The sequence below is a fragment of the Dasypus novemcinctus genome, chromosome 19 (assembly GCF_030445035.2).
Source record: "Dasypus novemcinctus isolate mDasNov1 chromosome 19, mDasNov1.1.hap2, whole genome shotgun sequence".
Taxonomy (NCBI): domain Eukaryota; kingdom Metazoa; phylum Chordata; class Mammalia; order Cingulata; family Dasypodidae; genus Dasypus; species Dasypus novemcinctus.
In genome coordinates this window covers 35,315,674-35,337,580 of record NC_080691.1, presented here as the reverse complement: position 1 = coordinate 35,337,580, position 21,907 = coordinate 35,315,674, and the positions used below count along the sequence as shown (strand labels likewise).

General features: G+C 53.2%; 1 protein-coding gene across 3 annotated transcripts in view; it reads right to left on the bottom strand.

Moving 5' to 3' along the window:
• Positions 1 to 21,907, bottom strand: part of SEZ6L (seizure related 6 homolog like) — a 204,903-nt gene that overhangs the window by 7,116 nt on the left and 175,880 nt on the right. Inside the window, exons 12-15 of one of the 3 annotated variants that reach the window (XM_058281567.2) lie at positions 20,667 to 20,858; positions 5,108 to 5,302; positions 4,272 to 4,304; positions 1,474 to 1,588 (exon numbers count right to left, since the gene is read on the bottom strand). In XM_058281567.2, coding sequence (XP_058137550.1) covers positions 1,474 to 1,588; positions 4,272 to 4,304; positions 5,108 to 5,302; positions 20,667 to 20,858 — 535 coding nt within the window. The remainder of the gene's footprint in view (positions 1 to 1,473; positions 1,589 to 4,271; positions 4,305 to 5,107; positions 5,303 to 20,666; positions 20,859 to 21,907) is intronic. The other 2 variants (XM_023584812.3, XM_058281568.2) reach the window with 2 other exon arrangements.

Here is a 21,907-nt window from a genome sequence, read left to right as displayed (position 1 = left end):
CACCATCCCTGTCTCAGAGCTCTTAATGTCCCTTCAGTGTATGTTTTTCCCCACATTTAGTGCCTTCTAACATACTACACGATTTTCGTATGTACTTTGTTTATTGTCTATCCTCTTTCCTTAGAACCTGAGCCCCATGAGGGTAAAGATTTCTGTTCTATAAGAATTTGATTGGCCTCGATCCTGTGCTCCTGGGAGACATCCTCTAAAATACCCTCCAAAACTTCCTGTGATCTGAGTGCCTCCTGACCGCACCTGACAGTTCACGCTGAAGAGATGGCTCAGGGTGCGAGCTGCCGGGCTGTCACACAGGTCATCTTAGAGGGGGCCTAGCTGGGAGAGGAAGCCCCCCTCTGTGCTAAAGGAATGAGGCTTTGAGCCACATCCCACTGGCCCCACCTCAGGACAGGAGCTGGGCTCTGATGCCAGCAACCACGTGCAGGCAGCGAAAGCCCGTATTAACTCTGGACCCGGACGCGCAAATGAGCCTCCCTGTTGGTGACATCAGAGGACGTGCCTCCCGACTCCACGAGAGACATGGAAGCTGGGTGTGTGGGGTCCTCCCAGACCCCACCCTGCCTGTCTGTTCCATCGGCCGGTCCCGCGGGGGGTTCTTTTGCTCTAATAAAACCATAACCACAGGCAGAGCATGGTCCTGAGTTCTGGGAGATGGTTCTAGTGAATTCCCGAACCTGAAGGGCTGGTGGGAAACCCCAAATTTTTAGCTGGTTGTTCAGGAGTATGGGTGGCCTAGTAACCCCCAAAGTTGTGGTTTGGGGGTGTCTGAAGCGAGGGCAATCTCGTGGCAACTGTGCCCTTAACCTGTGGAGTCTGATCTAACTCCTGGTAGAGAAGTGTCCAAATTGCATTGAAGTTGGCATCCGAAGTTATTACAATTCCCTTCTGTGTTTTTGGTTTGTTTTGTTGTTGTTGTTGTTTTCTCCCAGCGATGTCCCTGGAGCTCAGAAAAATACCCGGCAGGTGGTAAGGGGTCAGCAGTGGTGAGTTTGAATGAGTCGGTGACTATCCTAGGCATGGTTTAATATCTTCCTTCTTCATTAAATGCAAGTTTTATGACCCCCAACCCCTGGGACGTTGGCTGCATTAGATGGTCAATGAACACTTGTTAAATGCACAAATGCATGAGGGAGGGGACGCGGGAGAGACTGCGTCGGGCACCTGGCGCCGGGCCCTGTCTCGCTCCCCTGCTAATCCCTGAGCTCCTGGAGGCGGGAGCCGTTGTCTGTCTTGCCCGCTGCTGCAGCCTCAGCTCCCCTGGGCTGGCGGCTCGGTGGGTGCCCAGTGTAAACATTTCTCTCGCTGAGCTGAACCGGATCACGCCATCCCTGCGCTCACACCGAGGCCGCCATCCCCAAGCTACTGATGGGCACCCAGGAAGCTCAGGGAGGCGAGACGCCCGGGCCCCCGGGCACACGGGGGCTGAGTCGGTGGCAGCCCCCCAAAGCCCCCTACCTGGTGATGTAAATGTAGGCTCCTCCCAGCAGTAAGGAGATGATGAGGACCGGGACGAAGATAGCGAGCGCCATGTTTCCCCCTTCCAGGGACGTCTCGGCTGCCGCTTCTGCTACTGAACAGAGAAGCTGGTGAGGCCCCCGCCTCCCGCCGCGCAGCTGCGGGCTCCTGGCTCACGGCCGGCGCCTGCCCGCTCCTCCCGTCCTGAGCCCGCTCGGAGAGCTGAGGTCAGGGCCGCGGGCACCGAGGAAACCTCTGCAGCGGGGAGAGGACGGAGCGACCAGAGGAAACTACGCTGGCCGGGGCCTGGGACGCCTCGGCAGAGGAGCCATCCTGGGTGGGCGGCCGCACGGGCCTCACCGCTTTCACAGCGATCCTACTATGCTTAAAAAATATGTATGATTTTGAAATCTGGTTAAAACAAAATTCATATCCTGTTTGGGAGAAAATGCCAAATATGGTAAGTGGGAAGGCAGATTCGCAGGGCCCTCCGGGGAGCTGGATGGTGCTGGGGCCATGCTAGAGGGTCTCTAACCAGGGCCCCCCAACCTGCCTGCTCCCCTGGGGAGTAACTACGGAAGTGGATTTGGCTCAACAGATAGGGTGACCGCCTACCACATGGACCAGGGTTCAAACCCCAGGCCTCCTTACCCGTGTGGAGCTGGCCCATGTGCAGTGCTGATGCGTGCAACGAGTGCCCTGCCATGCAGGGGTGCCCCCGCGTAGGGGAGCCCCACACGCAAGGAGTGCGCCCAGTAAGGAGAGCCACCCAGGGTGAAAAAATTGCAGTCTGCCCAGGAGTGGTGCCACACACATAGAGAGCTGGTGCAGCAAGATGACACAACAAAAAGAGACACGGATTCTGGGTGCTGCTGACAAGAATACAAGCAGACACAGAAGAACACACAGCGAATGGACACAGAGAGCAGACAATGGGGGGTGGGGAGAGAAATAAATAAAAAATAAATCTTTAAAAAACAACGACTTGTGACTCTGGCAATGGAAGAAATTGTATCTTTGATGTGGAGACATTAGCCATGGGAGTTGCTGAGGGCAGGGAGAGAGAAGAAGAGGTGTGATATGGGGCATTTTCAGGACTTGGCATTGTCCTCAATGATATTGCAGGGACAGATGCTGGACGTTATATATCCTGCCATAGCCCACTGAATGGACTGGGGGAGAGTGTAAACTACAATGCAAACCATGATGCATGCTGTGCAGCAGTGCTCCAAAATGTAGTCATCAAATGCAATGAGTGTGCCACAATGGTGAAAGAGGTTGTTGACGTGGGAGGAGTGGGGTATATGGGGACCTCTTATATTTTTATTGTAACATTTTGTATGATTATGTATCTTTAAAAGAAAAGATTAAAAAATATAAACTATTAAAAAACCATCAAAACAAAACAACACAAAGCCTCGTGGGCCCTAGCAGGTTTGCTGACTCAGAACCTCCAGGAGGGGGCTCGGGCAGCCGTCACGTCCCCGATGCCACCCCAACCGTGGAAGTCTCGGTTTCGGTTCTCAGAGGCCACCGCTGCACATTCCCAGGCAGCCCCTGGGCTCACCCGGAGGCTCCCACTACCTCGCAATGTTTGTGGCCATTGCAAGAATTATCAGAGCTGTTTTATGGGGCGGTGGCGTTTTCCCAGGATGGCTTGAAGGGGGACACACATCTCTTCCAGAAACTTAACCTCCAGGTTTCCTTTGCTTTTCTCACGGCCGTGACTAGCAGAGCTCGGCTGTGCGCCAATCTGTCATCCAGTAACTCCACTCTGCAGGGTCTGAAAGGTCCATCCTAATGCCCATGATGAACGCACGAGCACCAAGCGTGCTCGGAATTTTCAAACGACCCCAGACCTTTGAGATGCTCTCATGGCAAAGGCAGAAAAGAGAGAGTTTGAATAGAGAAAAACACTACGAAATGCCCTCTGTTTTCCAAATGGAGGGACTAACACATGCTTCTCCCCCACATCTATATTTAAGCCGTGGCTTGAGGAACCCAGAAATAATGAGGAACAGCAACTAATACAATGCAATGCACATAGCTTCAGATTCCAAGAGAACGATGGTCAGATGGCTAAATATGGCGCCAGAAATAATAAAAAATGTTGAGTTGAAAAATGTTTTTTTTTTTTTGTTAGAAACAGTGGATTTATTTTTGACTTCACAACCCAGGTGAGTGGTTTTCTACCCAATTTAGTGGAGGTGACACAATGGATGAGAGGGATGCCACCAGGTGGAAAAAGCAAAAGCACAATGGTGGGCAGCTGTTAGCAGCTTCCACATGAATAAACTTCACTGGGGAATTCCTAGTAAAAGGAGAACATTACCAAGGGGGACGGGCAGGGGTGGGGGTGCTAGAGGAGAAAAAGACAGAGCAGGAAACTGACCAGGAAGCACCCAGGCCAGCTCTTCCCTCCCGAAACCACTGGGACGCTCAGCGTGGAAGGCCAAGCTTCCCTAGATGTACTGCCCCAAATAGCACTGAGCGGCTGGAAACTTCTACGGTAGGGTTATGCCCTTCGTAGGCAAATGGACTGTCAGGTTTTCTCACTTATTGTTACGGACAGAACTGGGTGTCAAATCCCTTTCAGGTAAATCTGGTCATCCTAAATTGAAAATCTTACTATTTTTTCTTTACAACACCATTTGTTTTGAAATGACCACCCGCCGTGTGAAGTCATATTTTTCTTGTTGTTTATTTTTTTAAGCAGTTGGAGAAGGCTTTTCAAATATCTGCCCTTGTTTCTATGATCAGCTTGATTTATTGGGTTTGTTTTTCATTATGGAACTCACCTTCTAAAGCGTGCTCAAAGCTGTCTTGATTAACTGAAAGAGAAACCAAGAAGCATTGGTCAGTGTAAAACAAATTCAGTCTGTCTGCAGGACACGATGCTAAAAGAATTAGGAGCAAAGCCCCATTCTGTGCTTTTCTGAAGCTAGAGCTACGTTTTTAATTTATCTTAGGTTACCCTAAGCAGTGGAAATGCCTGGACATATCCCCTTCCTAAGTTCCTGAAGATGAGATAGCTACAAAACAACACCAACCATAATAACAGGTAATCTTCACTGAACACTCTTCACGTGCTTGGTACCTAGTCAAGAGCTTCGCTCATTTAACCCTCACGATGCTGTTCTGTAGATACTATTTTGACTCTTTTTAAAAATTTTTTAGGAGGTACCAAGGGATTGAACCCAGGACTTCGTACATGGGAGGCAGCTGCTCAACCACTAAGCCACATTTGCTCCCCTTGACCTCATTTTACAGACAAGCAGACAGAGATTCAGAATTAAAGTGTCAGGTCGTAAAAGTGGGGGAATTTAAGGAATACGGGAACCAATTAATTTTGTTTATATTTTCCTTCCGTTTTCCTACAAGTGATACATGATAAAAATCTCAAAGAACTCGTTTAGTAAGTAAGAATCCAAACACTACGCAATGACAAAGCACTGTCACAGTTTAATTGCAGCAGGTTTTTGTTCTTTCTTTCTCAGTGGTGCAGAAAATAATGGGGGCAGCTTAGATGCAACGAAAGGGGAAAGCCCAGCTTTTCGGAGCAAGTTCCAAATCCCTGCACGCCAGTGCTGGCTCTCCTGGCCCCCGGCCCCCGTGGGCAAGGGGGTCTCTTTACCTTTGCACACGGGCAGCGGCCCGTTCCAGTGGGACGGCTGCCCCAGAATGCACCGGATGGTCACTTCGCCCATGAGCTCGAAGCCTTCATAGCACATGAAGGTGAGGGACTCCCCGGGCAGGTACAGGCGCTTGTACAGGATTTGGTATCCGTTCTCGGGCAGCCCTGGGTTGTCGCATGCCAGAGACTCCTCCGCTGGAAGGAAAGCCGGCCGGAGCCGCGATGAGTGCCGCTACGCCTTGCGTGCCTTGGGTGCTGCTACGCAGATCCCCGAGAGTTGCTGCCGGGACACCCCAATGCGGGGCGACCTGGCTTTGCTCAGCCTCTCCAGCCTTCCTTATCACAATGAACTTCCCGTTTCTCAGACTCACCTTGTCCTCTCCTGCCTGGGTTACACACGGGCGTGGGTAGCAGGCATGGGCTGTGTCTGGTGTTCTGGGTTAAAATCGGGGTTCTGCTACTTATTAGCTGTGTGGCCTCCACCAAGTGACACAACCTCTCTGAGCCTCAATTTTCTCACCAGTAAAATGGGAATTTTGGTACATCGATAGTACCCATATGATGGGGGTTTGGAGGATTTAATAAGGTAATGGAGGTAAAACTAGCATGTCCTTGGCACACAGGTGTCCAGTAAATGGTGGTGGTGTTAAATTATGAAATATTCTTTTCGCGTCTCACCTTTATGCCCCTCATCTACCCACACAGCCTGGCTAGGTCTTATCTGTCTTTCAATACTCAGGCCTCATTTCTCCTCCTCCTCCAGGAAGCCTTCCCTGATACTTCTTGCCGCCAATGGGTCACCAGTCTTTTTGGTTCTTCCTTAACCCTAGCAGTGCTGTGTTGCATTTAATTATTCAATACTTTCCCTCATTGGAGGTGAGCCAGTAAGGCAAGCTTGAATCTCATGGCATGGTATACAGTAGGTATACCCTAAATGATCCCCAGTTAGAAAGTCCACACAGCCTCCTGGTGGCTGTTCTCCCCAGCTGCAGACACGAAGTCCCTGGCAGGCTAAGACTTACTGGAGAGCTGAACCTATGGTTTGACACAGCTCAGGCCCAGCATGGAGCTCGTTTCTTTCCAGTACCACCTTGGAACGGACAGCCGGCAAACATCTCTTTGCACACCAACCTGCTGATCTGAAAATACTTTTTCCCTGCCTTCTTGTTTTATTTTATTTTTTACAAATTTTTTAATTATCTTTTTAAAAAAAAGATACATAGATCACACACAATGTTATATTAAAAAATATAAGAGGGAAGTAGATTTGGCTCAACTGATAGAGTGCCCGCCTACCATATGGGAGGCCCATGGTTCAAACCCCGGGTCTCCTTGACCAGTGTAGAGCTGGTCCATGCAGCAGTGCTGATGCGCGCAAGGAGTGCCCTGCCACGCAGGGGTGTCCCTCGTGTAGGGGAGCCCCATGTGCAAGGAGTGCGCCCCGTAAGGAGAGCTGCCCAGCGCGAAAGAAAGTGCAGCCTGCCCAGGAATGGCGCCACCCACACGGAGACCTGACACAGCAAGATGACGCAACAAAAGAGACACAGATGCCCAGTGCCACTGACAACAACAGAAGTGGACAAAGAAGACGCAGCAAATAGACACAGAGAACAGACAACCGGGGGGCGGGGGGTGGGCGGAGAAATAAAAAAAAATAAATCTTTAAAAAATATATATGTAAGTGGTTCCCATATACCTCACCACCCCCCCCCCCACTCCTCCCACATCAACCTCCTCTTTCATCTTCGTGGCACATTCATTGCATTTGGTGAATACATTTTGGAGCACTGCTGCACCACATGGATTATAGTTTACATTGTAGTTTATACTCTCCCCCAGTCCCCTCAGTGGGTTATGGCAGGATATATAAAGTCCTGCCTCTGTCCTTGCAATTTCATTGAGGACAACTCCAAGTCCCGAAAATGCCCCCACATCACACCTCTTCCCTCTCCCTCCCTTCGGCAACTCCAGTGGCCACTGTCTTCACATCAGTGATATAATTTCTTCCATTGCTAGAGTCACAATAATTCTATCGTAGAAGACCAGTAAGTCCACTCTTGTGCTCCCGAGCGTGATGGAGCTGGCCTCAGACGTGACCTCTCTACACCTGCCGCTCCTGACCCTTTTACTGAACCTGTGGTCGGCGCTGGGGTTGGTGCATGCCCGGGAGACTTGAATCTCTAGCCTCTCTATGTGCCAGCGGGGCCCTGAGCCTCAGGGGTGCTGCAGCACCTACTCTGCAGCTCCCTGGACTTACCCAGGTCAGCTGCCAGGGAGGTGAGGATGGACAACTGCGGTGCTTTCTGCCTGTGCTGTCCCCTCAGCCTGTAGGGCCCTCGTCCCCTGTCTGTGGGGGTGGGAGTGATGGACAGGCGTGAAGCTGGCCTTTCCTGCTGCTTCCCTCCTCTGGGAGTCATGGTTTTGGAGTGGAGGGGGGGGAACCCAGGCCTTCCTTCTAACCAAAAGAGCCCGAGAGAGGTGACGGGACGCCACTTCCAGGGCTAAGCTGCGGAAGACGGCGGTGCACCCTGCCTGCACCTTGCAGCTCCTTATGGGGAGCCCCACCGGGCAAGGACCAGAGCGTCTCCCCAGCTGGGCGCCTGCAGAGCGCTGACTGCGTTCCAACCACCACGTGGGCGTGGAGGCGGGCCCTCCCCCAGGCGAGGCTGCGCAGAGACCCCAGCCCCGAGCGACCCCTGGCTTGCAGCCTTGTGGGGGACCCCAAACCGGAAGACCTGGACTGCTGACTCAGACTCTGTGGGGTAATAGATGTGCATGTCATGACGTCGCAATGGATCACAGAGGGGCGGGTCGCTTTGCAGGATGAACCTCGAGACTCCCACGAGAACCTCGGTCTTTCCCCAACAGCCTGAGCACCGCTGAGCTCGCAGCCCTCGCTCTGCCAGAGAGACCCCTTCACAGCCGAGACCCCTGCACATCGCTGTCTGGTTCTTGCCTCCACGCCTCTCTCCCAGACGGGAAACTCACATTATGTTTATGCCAGGAATCCCAGCGCCCAGCCCAATGCCTGGGTCACAGGATCCCTCATGCACTCACTCACTCACTCACCCACTCATTCAACAAATATTTATTGAGCACCTATTACATGCCAGCACATACGCAGGCACACAGGATAGCAGAGGTGCCAACTGGGACCTCATTCTCTCTCAATTTGACCTACCTGTGGCCTCTATTTAGCTCATGCAATGTAGATTAAAAATCACTTACTAAATGATATTCTTTCATAATCTGTAACAAATGTTCCACACCAAGGCAAGGTGTCAGTGGAAGGGTGGTGTACGGGAATTCTGCACAATTGTTCAGTAAGCCCACAACTTCTCTAATAAAAAACATGTTCAAAATTAGCTCTTGAGCGTTCACTAATCAGGATATTTCATGTAATGATCGAGATTTCTGGCTTCTGAAAAACTGGGAGATTGGGCAATGCGGGGCCTGTAGACTCACATGCCATGGCTGGCTGGGCTTGAGTGGTGGCCGTTCCCCTTTGACCGGGAATGTGCCTCAGTTGAACACAATCCCCGCTGAGGACATGTCTGGCTCTGAGCTAGGACTGGCTCTCACTCACTGCTGCATCGTTGGCAGTCAGGACAGCGACTTGCATGCAGAAGGTGCACAATAAATGCTGTAAGGTTTCAAGACCTTACATCAATTCAATAGAAGGAAGCTTACAGAGTAGAGGCACTTGGGCTTACATGTCCTAGAAGTGCCCAGGACTCGACTCCTACTTGTGCACCTGCAGGCATGATATTGTCCTCTGCTAGCCTCAGTTTCCCTGTAAAATGGGACTACTTCCTCCTAGGGTCATTATGGAGGGTTAAATGTGCCCATGCACGTAAGGTGAGCAGCACACAGCAAGCTCCTGATACAGGTTGCTTATCTTCATGACATTTTACCACTTTTGTCATTTTCATACCAATGACGTTGTTTAAACAGTGCCGTACATTTCAGCCTTGCCCTAAATAATGAGAATCCTTGACCGCAGGTTTCAAATGCCAGTTTTATCTTTTCTGGTCCTTCCGGGTACCACGGTGGTATGGTCAGGGGCGCATAAAGCACTCCTCAGGAAATGCAGTCCAGTTCACTGTGCTCCGCAGTTTATGGACTCCTGGAGTCTGGAATTTTCTCTCTAGCTCTTTTCAGTCCAGGGGGCCTTGACCCTGCATCTCCTGTATGTCAAGCCTGGGCTAGACGCTGGGTATGGAGTGGTGAACAAGAGAAACGTGGATGCTGGACTCCCAGGACTCAGGGTACTGAGGAAGAGGGTCCCGTTATCAGGTAATTAACCCCCAGTGTGCCGAGAGCTGTGATGGGGCAGCACAAGGAGACGTCTCACCTGACCCTGCCGTGGGTGGGAAGGTCAGGCAACGTTGCCAGAGGACGTGCTGCCTGGAACCCCAGGGCTCTGCTGGGACACAGTGAGGACCCTGGCTCTGGGAAAATGTGATCTGATTGCTGCTGCCCCCCCTTTCCACTTGGCGGGGGGGGGGGGGGGGGGGAGGCTTCCTCTGGGCCACGCTGGTATTTGACTCTTAGAACTCAAGTCTCATGGGAATTACCTGCAGTACACCAAAGTGACCAGCAGATGGCAGTGGCGACCCAGGAGGCGTTCCCGACAACCTTTTCCTGGAATTTTCTTTCATGAATCAACAGATGAATAGAACAAATATTTATTGAAAGCCTTCTATGTGCCAAGTGCTGTCCCTGACCCTGGCGAGTACAATTATGGGCGAGACAGACATGTCCCTGCCCTCCTATAAGTTAACAACAATTCATTCATATTTTTCATAATATTTTCTGGGTGCCAATCCTGTCCTGTCCCTGGGGAGACACGAAATGGGCAAAGGATCTCAGACCTGGGGGTAAAGGAGGATACTGAGAGCAGATCTAGGAAGAGGCAGCGGAGACACCACTCACCCTTACTACGTTAGAATCACACTAGTTTTTCTAGTGCTCTGGCTACCCCCTCAGGCATTTAAATTTAATTTGCAACCCCCCCTCCCACCCTGAGTATTCGTTTTAAAGCCCCCACGCGATTCTGAAATACAGCTAGGGCTCAGAACCCACGTCTTGGTATGGGTAAGAAATTATTCATTTAATTAACTAATTTCAAAAATATCTGAGCACCCACTCTGGATCAGACAATTTGCATATATTATTAACCCTCCCCCAAATCCTGAAAGGTCGTGATAAGCATGACCAGAATAGTCAACAGTTACTGGGCGTGCGCTATGCGCCAGGCACAATTCTGAGAGTCCCATACCTGTTAACTCACGCAATTACCACAACCACCCCGAAAAGCCAACATCATCCTCATCGCCCCATCTTTAAAGCCGAGGCAAACGAGGCAGAGAAAAGCTGGTAAATTGCCCACGGCCACAGGCTCGTTAAGGGGTAGAGTCAGGGCTCAAACCGAGGTGGCCCGAGCCTAGAGCCCACACGCTCCACTGCACCACGGAGCCAGCTGACGGGTGAGGAACCTGAGGCTCAGGGGTGGCCACCTGGGCAAGACCCGTGAGAAGGACCTGGCTGGGCTGTGACTTGATCCCAGACGTCTGGCTCCAAAGCCAGTCTGATCTCAGCTGAGTCACAGCGTTCCCGTGGCGTTCTCTCCTGCTGGACACCCGCTCTCTTCTTTGCATCTGGAGCCCCCAGGAAGAGGGCGGAAGGGCGTCACGGGAAGTGTCTTGAACTTGAAACTGGAGACCTGGGACGGCTGTGTGACCTTGGGCTCATCGTTTAACGTCTCTGGACTCCCTTTCCTGGCCTGTTAAGTCGAGGGACTGACCAGGCCCCTCCTTAGGCGTCTGACCAGCGGGGACATGGCTGGGCCGTGGCAGTCCCACTCCGAGGACAGACCCGTGTTTTGAAATAAGGCCGTCTAGGTGGGGTTTCCCAGCCTCACCACTGTGGACATTCGGGGCCAGAGAGCTGTTTGCTGTGGGGGTCGTCCTGTGCCCGGCAGGGTGTTCAGCAGCATGCCTGGCCTCTACCCACGTTGCCAGCGCGCCCACCCCATCTCACGGTGACAGCCAGCGCGCCCACCCCACCTCACGGTGACAGCCAGCGCGCCCATCCCATCTCACTGTGACAACCAGCGCACCCACCCCATCTCATAGTGACAGCCAGCGCCCACCCCATCTCACGGTGACACCCAGCGCGCCCACCCCATCTCATGGTGACAGCCAGCGCGCCCACCCCATCTCACGGTGACAGCCAGCGCGTCCACCCCATCTCACGGTGACAACCAGCGCGCCCACCCCATCTCATAGTGACAGCCAGCGCCCACCCCATCTCGTTGTGACAGCCAGCGCGCCCACCCCATCTCACGGTGACAACCAGCGCGCCCACCCCATCTCACGGTGACAGCCAGCATGCCCACCCCATCTCGTTGTGACAACCAGCATGTCCACCCCATCTCGTTGTGACAACCAGCACGCCCACCCCATCTCACGGTGACAGCCAGCGCGCCCACCCCATCTCGTTGTGACAACCAGCATGTCCACCCCATCTCGTTGTGACAACCAGCATGTCCACCCCATCTCACGGTGACAGCCAGCATGCCCACCCCATCTCGTTGTGACAACCAGCATGTCCACCCCATCTCGTTGTGACAACCAGCACGCCCACCCCATCTCACGGTGACAGCCAGCGCGCCCACCCCATCTCACGGTGACAGCCAGCATGCCCACCCCATCTCGTTGTGACAACCAGCACGCCCACCCCATCTCACGGTGACAGCCAGCATGCCCACCCCATCTCGTTGTGACAGCCAGCGCGCCCACCCCATCTCGTTGTGACAGCCAGCGCGCCCACCCCATCTCACGGTGACAGCCAGCATGCCCACCCCATCTCGTTGTGACAACCAGCACGCCCACCCCATCTCACGGTGACAACCAGCACGCCCACCCCATCTCGTTGTGACAGCCAGTGCCCACCCCATCTCGTTGTGACAGCCAGCGCGCCCACCCCATCTCATGGTGACAACCAGCGCGCCCACCCCATTTCACGGTGACAACCAGTGCGCCCACCCCATCTCACGGTGACAGCCAGCACGCCCACCCCATCTCACGGTGACAGCCAGCATGCCCACCCCATCTCGTTGTGACAGCCAGCGCGCCCACCCCATCTCACGGTGACAGCCAGCACGCCCACCCCATCTCGTTGTGACAACCAGCATGTCCACCCCATCTCGTTGTGACAGCCAGCACGCCCACCCCATCTCGTTGTGACAGCCAGCGCACCCACCCCATCTCATAGTGACAGTCAGCGCCCACCCCATCTCACGGTGACACCCAGCGTGCCCACCCCATCTCACGGTGACAGCCAGCGCGCCCACCCCATCTCACGGTGACAGCCAGCGCGCCCACCCCATCTCACGGTGACAGCCAGCATGCCCACCCCATCTCGTTGTGACAACCAGCATGTCCACCCCATCTCGTTGTGACAACCAGCACGCCCACCCCATCTCACGGTGACAGCCAGCGCGCCCACCCCATCTCGTTGTGACAACCAGCATGTCCACTCCATCTCACGGTGACAGCCAGCACGCCCACCCCATCTCGTTGTGACAACCAGCGCGCCCACCCCATCTCGTTGTGACAGCCAGCATGCCCACCCCATCTCGTTGTGACAACCAGCACGCCCACCCCATCTCACGGTGACAGCCAGCATGCCCACCCCATCTCGTTGTGACAGCCAGCGCGCCCACCCCATCTCACGGTGACAGCCAGCGCGCCCACCCCATCTCACGGTGACAGCCAGCATGCCCACCCCATCTCGTTGTGACAACCAGCATGTCCACCCCATCTCGTTGTGACAACCAGCACGCCCACCCCATCTCACAGTGACAGCCAGCGCGCCCACCCCATCTCACGGTGACAGCCAGCATGCCCACCCCATCTCGTGACAACCAGCACGCCCACCCCATCTCATGGTGACAGCCAGCATGCCCACCCCATCTCGTTGTGACAACCAGCATGTCCACCCCATCTCGTTGTGACAACCAGCACGCCCACCCCATCTCACGGTGACAGCCAGTGCGCCCACCCCATCTCGTTGTGACAACCAGCATGTCCACCCCATCTCGTTGTGACAACCAGCATGCCCACCCCATCTCACGGTGACAGCCAGTGCGCCCACCCCATCTTGTTGTGACAACTAGCATGTCCACCCCATCTCGTTGTGACAACCAGCACGCCCACCCCATCTCACGGTGACAGCCAGCGCGCCCACCCCATCTCGGTGTGACAACCAGCATGTCCACCCCATCTCGTTGTGACAACCAGCACGTCCACCCCATCTCACGGTGACAGCCAGCATGCCCACCCCATCTCGTTGTGACAACCAGCATGTCCACCCCACCTCGTTGTGACAACCAGCACGCCCACCCCATCTCGTTGTGACAACCAGCATGTCCACCCCATCTCGTTGTGACAACCAGCACGCCCACCCCATCTCACGGTGACAGCCAGCGCGCCCACCCCATCTCACAGTGACAGCCAGCGCCCACCCCATCTCACGGTGACACCCAGCGTGCCCACCCCATCTCATGGTGACAGCCAGCGCGCCCACCCCATCTCACGGTGACAGCCAGCGCGCCCACCCCATCTCACGGTGACAGCCAGCATGCCCACCCCATCTCGTTGTGACAACCAGCATGTCCACCCCATCTCGTTGTGACAACCAGCACGCCCACCCCATCTCACGGTGACAGCCAGCGCGCCCACCCCATCTCATTGTGACAACCAGCATGTCCACCCCATCTCGTTGTGACAACCAGCACGCCCACCCCATCTCACGGTGACAGCCAGCGCGCCCACCCCATCTCACGGTGACAGCCAGCGCGCCCACCCCATCTCGTGGTGACAGCCAGCGCCCACCCCATCTCGTTGTGACAACTAGCATGTCCACCCCATCTCGTTGTGACAACCAGCACGCCCACCCCATCTCATGGTGACAGCCAGCGCCCACCCCATCTCGTTGTGACAACCAGCATGTCCACCCCATCTCACGGTGACAGCCAGCGCGCCCACCCCATCTCGTTGTGACAACCAGTGTGCCCACACCATCTCACGGTGACAGCCAGTGTGCCCACCCCATCTCGTTGTGACAACCAGTGTGCCCACCCCATCTCACGGTGACAGCCAGCGCGCCCACCCCATCTCGTTGTGACAACCAGCGCGTCCACCCCATCTCGTTGTGACAACCAGCATGTCCACCCCATCTCACTGTGACAACCAGCGCGCCCACCCCATCTCATTGTGACAACCAGCATGTCACCCCATCTCATGGTGACAACCGAAGGTGTCTCCTGGAGGCTAAATCCCCCCAGGTGGTCTAAGGTTTTAGACAATTCTGGGTGCAATCGACGTGAGGCCCTCCCATTCTCCAGGAATTCAAGCCAGGGGGCCTGACGATCATACGGACGTCATGGTCGAGCTGCCCTCCTGGCGGGCTCCCTCTCTGTAGCTACAGGAACACTGTGCTCGGTGAGCAAGGTCAGGCTCCCGAGGTATCTGCACAAATGGTTTGTCATAGGCCCCACAGCATGAACTACTTGGTAGGGAAACCGAGTTAACTGAGCACTTACTACGTGGCAGTCACACTTCTGTGAGCTTTTTTTTCATTGTATGTTTCTATTTATGTAAAACATAAAGAAAAAATTGTTTTCATTTTTTCATCTTTTTTTAAAAGAGACACAGTGGTTATGACCACGTTTTTCCAATGTTTCGACGAGCACCCGGCTTTGCAAAGTCGCGCAGCTGGTAGGTGCAGAGCAGGGCCGCGCCAGGGCCTGCTGCCTGCTGCCTGCGCGTGCCCTCGATGGTCTTGCTGTAACGCAGGGTCCTCCTTGCGCCCAAATGCCCTGGGGTTACTGTGAGCTTCTCTGGGATGCTGCTTTCTCAACCACAGGGATTTCCAAATGCAGACGGGGGCCCAGCTGGAGGTCGGAAGGCCGCCGGGCCGGGCCACGGGGGAGGCTCGTGAAAGGAGGCTTTTCCTCCTGCCACACTCGGCCACCACACATTGGTGACGCCCCACATGCCACTTCGTATCCGAGGAGCCGCGGGGCAGGGCTGCTAAGGGCCAGGGCCCCCAGGGCCGCTCTCTCCTGGCCAGCTAAGCGCCTCCCTGGAGAGCTGCCCGTAAAACTGCTCTGTATCAGGTCGGCTCCGCCGCGTCGCTGTTGGTGGTATGGCTGTGTCTTCCGGCTGGGGGCCTCGGGACCCCTCTACCCTGCTCCATCAGGCAGCGAAAGGGGCACCAGGGGGTGCGGGAAAGACCAAATCAGCGTTGCCAACCACAAAGACAGGGACAGTAACAAACGCTGCCATGGGTTGAGCTGGCCGGGCCCGGGGGCATACGAGGGGTGAGGGGATGCAGTCCTAGCAGGAGAGTGACTTGTCTGATTCTAGGCACATACAGATACATCATTTCAAGAAGCTGCGGCAAGTGCTGTGATAGATATAACTATAGGTGCCATGGGAGCTCAGAGGACAGAACTGGCCCAGCCGGGAGGGCTTCCTGGAGGAGGTGATAGTCACAATTTCTCTCCTTCCTAGCTCTGCTTCTCCTCTCCCATCCCCAATAGTCCTCCATGGGAATGTGGCTTGTGTCTGTTTATACGTTGCTGTATCTCCAGGGCATAGGGCCATGGTTCCCAAACTGTGCATCAAGGCACCCAGGGTGCCGCTGCGGAATCACAGGAGTGCTGTGGATATTTTAAATTTTGGGGCAAATACAGAGCCATCTGCTGGTCTCGTGTGAACTACCAGTTTAAGGCAGTGGCTTTCACATCCTCACGTCCTTACACAGCTGGGTTTTCAGTGGTTGGTGTGCTTGAAAGCAAGAACTGTGAGAAGATCAGTGTGGAACAGGAAATGGGATCTGCAGAGCCCACCCTGACCTCACTATCTGAGAAGTTTCGTGGCGCCCAAAGGCCCCACGCTTCCCTTTAGTCATAACTGTGGTTACGGATAATATTATTTTTTCTTTCAATTTATGTGCATTTTTTTCCCAAATGGCTGCTAAACTGGGAGGATATAATAACCTGCTAAGTTGTCTGGACCTAACTCCTTAATAAATGGAACTGTTGGGTGTTTTGGCCTACAGGAGCCATGAAAAAAAGCCCTGGAGACACTAAGGGTTCCATGAGTTGAGAAAGTTTGGGAACCACTGGCCTAGCAGGTACTTGCATTTAGAAGGCATTTGTAGAATGGCTGAATCAGGTGCTCCCAAGAACCCTGCCTGGTACGGAGTGTCATTCCCTTTTCACTGATAAGGGCTCTGAGGCTCAGAGAGGGCAAGTTACTTGCCCAAGGTCACCCAGCAGAGCTGGTATGTGTCTGCAAATTCTAGACTTTTCGTCTACCTTTCCTGCACCTATCTGTTCTTGAAGTGGCCTGGGGTAAATGGTCTAGGCTTGGAGTCCCAGCTGGGCCAGACTATAGCCTTGGACAAGCAACTGCAAATAGAGGCTGCAGAAAACAATTTTATAGACTTAAACAATTTGCCCCGTCTGCTTCATGAGCTCCGTGGCAGGTCTTTGTCAACAGGAAAGCATCATAGTTTCGCCCAGAACCTGGGACTGCAGAGTGGTGAGGTGGGAAGTTGAAGCTTTTGGGGTCAGGCTTGGATTAGAAACTTGGTCTGTGACTGCTGTGTGACATCAGGAAAGCTACTCACTGTCTCTGGGCCTCCCTTGCTACCTTGAAGTGGACGCATGTACCACCCAGGCAGAGTTTTTGAGGGTGTAGGAGTTTCCTGCGGCTGTGCTAACAACTTGCTGGCTTAAAACAACAGAAATACATGCTCTCACAGTTCTAGGGGGCTCCAGGCGTCCCTCGGCTTGTGGCCTCACGCTCCGGCCTCTGGCTCCATCGCTGCGCAGCCTTCCCCTGTGCCTGTGTCGTCTCCTAAGGACACCAGTCCCTGGATTTAGGGCTCACCTCGTCCTTGTCTTAACCTGATTAGATCCGCAAAGGCCTCTTTGCACATAAGGTCCCGGTCTCGGGCGCTGGGGGTAGGACTTCAACATGACGTCCTGGGGGGCAGGATCCCGGCCCCCTGCGGCGACTTCGTCGCACTCAAGCTGGGCAAGGCCTGGACACTGAAGGCGCTCGTCACATCGGAGCTGCTCCCTTCAGCCAGCAGGTGCGACATTTTAAAGTTGTTGCATGTCCAGCAACCTGACGCTTAGAAACACCTCCCCGCGGCGCTCCAGGGACCCCCGGCCCGGGGCTGGGGCCCGGCCGCCCGCTCGCCCGGGACTCCCGCCTCGCCCGCCGCTCTCGTCGCTGAGCCCCGCGTCTCCCCGGCGCCTCCTGACACCCCGCTCGGCTTGTGAACTCATCAGCACGGGTGTCAGGGAAGCCGTCTCCACCGGCGCCGCGCCCCGCGCCGGGGCTCCGAAGGGAGGGGGCGTCTCGGCCCCCCCAGAGCGCGGCCAGGCCCGGTCTCATTCGTGGGGAGCCTTCTCGTGGTTAACGATGTTCCCCACCTTCCGGGGGTTTTCAAAGAGCTTTTCTTTTTAGCTCTTCCTCTCCGGGCGCTCTGCGGCTCGATTGACGTGAGCTGCTCTGGGCCCGTCTTACGGTCACGGGAGGGAGAGCGAACCCATCAGGGCGAACTTGGCCCCGAGCCCCTGGGCAGGGGGAAGAGCCGCGGCTGTGGTTAGGGCGTCAGGGCCGCGCGCGAAAAATCCGGGGGGTGGAGTGGCCGCTGGTTCATCAATGGGACTGAGGCCGAAAAGGGCAGCCTAGGAAAGTAAATGCCAATGGAAAGCAAGCTGGAGACGAATCTAGGGACTGGGTAACAGCGCGCACCCAGAGCTGGGTGAGAATTGCGGGTGACGCAGGAGTGTCCTGTGAGCTACCGCAGATGTCCGTCACTATTGCAGGGGGCTGGGAACGTGGAGAAGCATGGGAAATACACACTGGGGTGGCCAATGGATGGCAGCTAACAGCAATACTGCAATAGTCTTGCCTCAACACCAAAGACGTGCCGTGTTGATACTGGGGGGCGGTATGGAAAAAGTGCCCCGAATGTACGCTACGGACCGTGGGTGGTGGAAATAGATGATACTAGCCCGTGATCTGTAATGAATGTCCCACCACGGTGTGGTGCGTTGGTGAAGGGGTGTTGCTTGGGAATTCCACACATGCGCATGGTTGTTTTGTAAGTTCACAAGTTCTGCCGAGCGGGGTGAGACCAGGAGGGTGCGAGGCTGGCAGGGGAGGCTGGGCTCCGAGACCGAGGCCTGAGCTGGAACCCTGGCTCTGCCCCCAAGAAGTGCTGTGGCCTGCGCTGCGGTCCCGCTGCGCCTGCTTCCCGCGGGGGTGCGCTTGGAAACAGGTCTTACACGCTCTGTGAAACGGGCCAGTTGCTTTTTATCTCTGTTATCCTTCAGTTGTATTGCGTCTCCAAAATCCCTTTCAGCTTGGAAATTCTAGAACTCAGACCAAAGAGGCAGATGGGAAAACAAGGCTGAGCGACCGAGAGTCCCTTAGGAAAACAGAACACTAAAGTCTCCTGTTTTAACAAAAAGGAGCTAGGAATGCAGAGAAATAAATCTTCTTTTTAATAAAGGAATCAGCTTTTCATTAAGGAAAATCTATGAAGCAAGTGATGTGGACCTAAAAATCGTCTTTATTCGGGTCTGTGTGATAAATCTCTTCCGTGGCCTGAGGAAGCTGAATTTATGAACTAGTAAGTAGAAGCCAGGTGGCTCACAAATACAGCAGAAAGGAAGTCCCTGTAAACTTGAATTTGGCTGTGTTCTGATCTCGACCCGAAAAGACAGGCTTCTCCACTTTATTTTCTCGCCAGGATGATATGAATTTGTGCCTGTGCCATGCTTAGAATGGTGCCTGGCATACAGTAAGTGCTCAATAAATGCCAGCTTATTCGAGGGAAAAAGAAAAGGACTTTCTTGCTTTCTTTCCAACTGTCCTCCTGCAGCGACTGCTTGTCCCCTTTAAATTGTAAGGGTGTTGGCTTGCACAGTCATTAAAGTTTCTAAAACCTGTTTTCCAGAGTTGTCAGAAGTCGTAAAACAGAAAGCATTTAAGAGGGCAAAGTCCACAAAATGCAGTCAGTGTCAATCATGCCGGATGTAAGGGAATGGACAATAAACTTACCAGACCTCTAAAAATGTTTTCTTGGGGGGGGGCTGAACTTAAACTTGTGGTTCACAAACACTAGTAAAGGCTCAGTGTGGCTTCTGGAGTTTTAGCTGGCTGAATTTATAACACACTCAAGCAAAATATAATATTAGCACTACCCACAATTTCTAGTCCCCAAATAAATATTGCGTGAAGCATGGTTTCTTCTGAATATCTCTGTACTTTCTCTGAGCAATGGGTCTCTTGGCCACACGTAAGATAAGCTTGGGAGAACATTTCAAAATCTGGGACCTTTTTAAAAAAAACATGCTCAGGCTGCTCCCCAGATGAGTTACACCAGCCTCTTCGGGGTGGCCCCCCCTTGGTGATTCTGACCTCAGCCAAGCCTGAGGACCCCCAGGCTCCGCTCCAGACCACCTCTCCCCGCCTGCTGAGAAATCTCACGCCTCCAAGTCGGAGAAACCCAACGCTTGTTTATTCGAACATTCACTCTGGTGGCCCCCTGTAAACAAGGCCAGTGGTCCTAGTGCCCCAGGCACAGGGCCCCGGGAAATGCTCAATTTTCAGGCAGTTCAAGGAGGAGGGAAGGTCTTGGTTTGGACCCAGCCTCCGTTCCCGCAGTAATTAAAATTATTGTGGCAAATACAAATTTTCCACGTTTGCCATTGACAGGTGTTCTGTTTAGCAGCACTAATTACCTTCCCAAGGCTGTGCAATCACTGCCACCTCTGGACACAGCCTCGGTGTCATTAATCACACCCCATGCCCCGCCCCCCAAGGCCCCTGCAGCCTCTCCTCTACTTTCTGCCTCTAAGAGTCTGCCTATTATACTTCTCTAAAATTGTTTTTGTTAACTTTCTATTTTTTTCCCTGCCTATTACAGATATTTCATACAAGTGGAATCACACCTATTTGTCCTGTGCCTGCCTTATTTCACTTAGCATAACGATTTCAAGATTCGTCCATATTGTAGCATGGATCAGAACCTCAGTCCTTTTTGTGGCCGAATAACACTCCGTTTTGTTTATCTATTCATCTGGGGTTGGATACCTGGGTGGTTTCTACCTTTTGGCTGCTGGGTGGCTCCATTATCAACTAGCTGTGTGACGTGGGGCAGTGACTTAACTTCTCTGAACCTTAACTTCCTGGTCTTAAATTGGAGACAATAATACCATTCCCACAGGGCTCCTTGGGGAAGAAAAGAGGAAATTTTGGTAAAGCTCTTAGCAGAAAGCCTGATACAGTTCCCGTAAATATTCTAGTATAAACACCCTCAGAAAGTGTCAGTGTAGTATAATAACAATATAAGCTCCCAAAGGGTAGCGCGCCTCTTCCAGCCAGCCCTCCCATGTAAATAAGAGGCTGCAGAAGCTACGGCTGTGAACTCGGGGCCCCGGTTGGTAAACGGGACTCACAGACGCAGTGGGGCAGGCGGGACGTCCAGATGGGGGTGCCTGTTTCGCGGCTGTAGCAGGTCAGCAGAGAACTTCCTTCGAGCACGAAACCGGGGTGGCAGGTGTACTGGATGGTGGTGCCCACGAGCAGCACGGGGTCTGAGATGAGGCGGGTCGAGTGCTCCACTTCCCCGGGGTCGGTGCAGTACATAACTAGACAGAGAAATACGGCCAAGCCGCTTGAAAACTGCTGGGCAGCAAGCCCCAGCCGGAGATGAAAACGCCAAAGCTGGACAGAGAGCAAGATGAGACCCTGGGTTTCCAGAAGACTTTAAGTAGCAATGGTTTGCTGAGATGTATGGAATTATCTCAAATGCTTTCCTAACTCTTCTGTCTTTTGGAAGAGAATGCATCTTCTGCTCATCAAAAGCAGCTGGAGTGTAGAAGGAAGGAAACTTGAGCTTAATACCCAAAGACACGCTTGCGTTGGGACCCAAAGACACATGGATGAGATTGTATATGGTGTTATTATTTGTGATGGTGAAAAAAAGATGGGAAACAATGCAAATCTGTTGGCGGGGGGATGAGTTAGAGACGGAATAGCCATTCCATGAAATCCTGAATATCTATGCAAAAGAACAAAGCGTGTGTGAGGGCCTCATTGTTTTCTTTGTAGTGTTTGAACTTAGTGAAACAAGCATGCATGGTTTTTGAAATTAAAAAAAAAAATCCATACAGACAAAAGGAAAACAATAAACCAATTAAAAAAGAATGAAGTAGACCATATGTGTAGATATCCATATTTCTGAATGGAAAAAAAGTGTTTGCAGAGCAATTTGTACAATTTGATTCCTTTATGGTAAAACATCTACATCTACAGCTATTCCATACACATACCTATATATGTCTAAATATATACATGCACATAGACACACATACATATATATGTGAAATACGTGAGACGTGTGATACGTGTGTGTATACACACACACACACACAGGCAACAATGATGGTATCATTTCCAGAAAGAAGCTCATAAGGTTTTACACTTTCCACTTCATATAGTTACTACTGCTTGGGTACTTCTAAGTAAGCATTTGCTATTTTGTAATTTTAAGATATGGTTATATACATTTTTTAAAGTGAATTCTGCAGTGTTACCAATGAAAGGCATTAGCAATACCCAATGGCTTTTGGGGGGGGGGGGCGACATTCCAAGGGGTTCAGCTGAGCTCATTTCACTAGAAGAGGGAGCAGCTGAA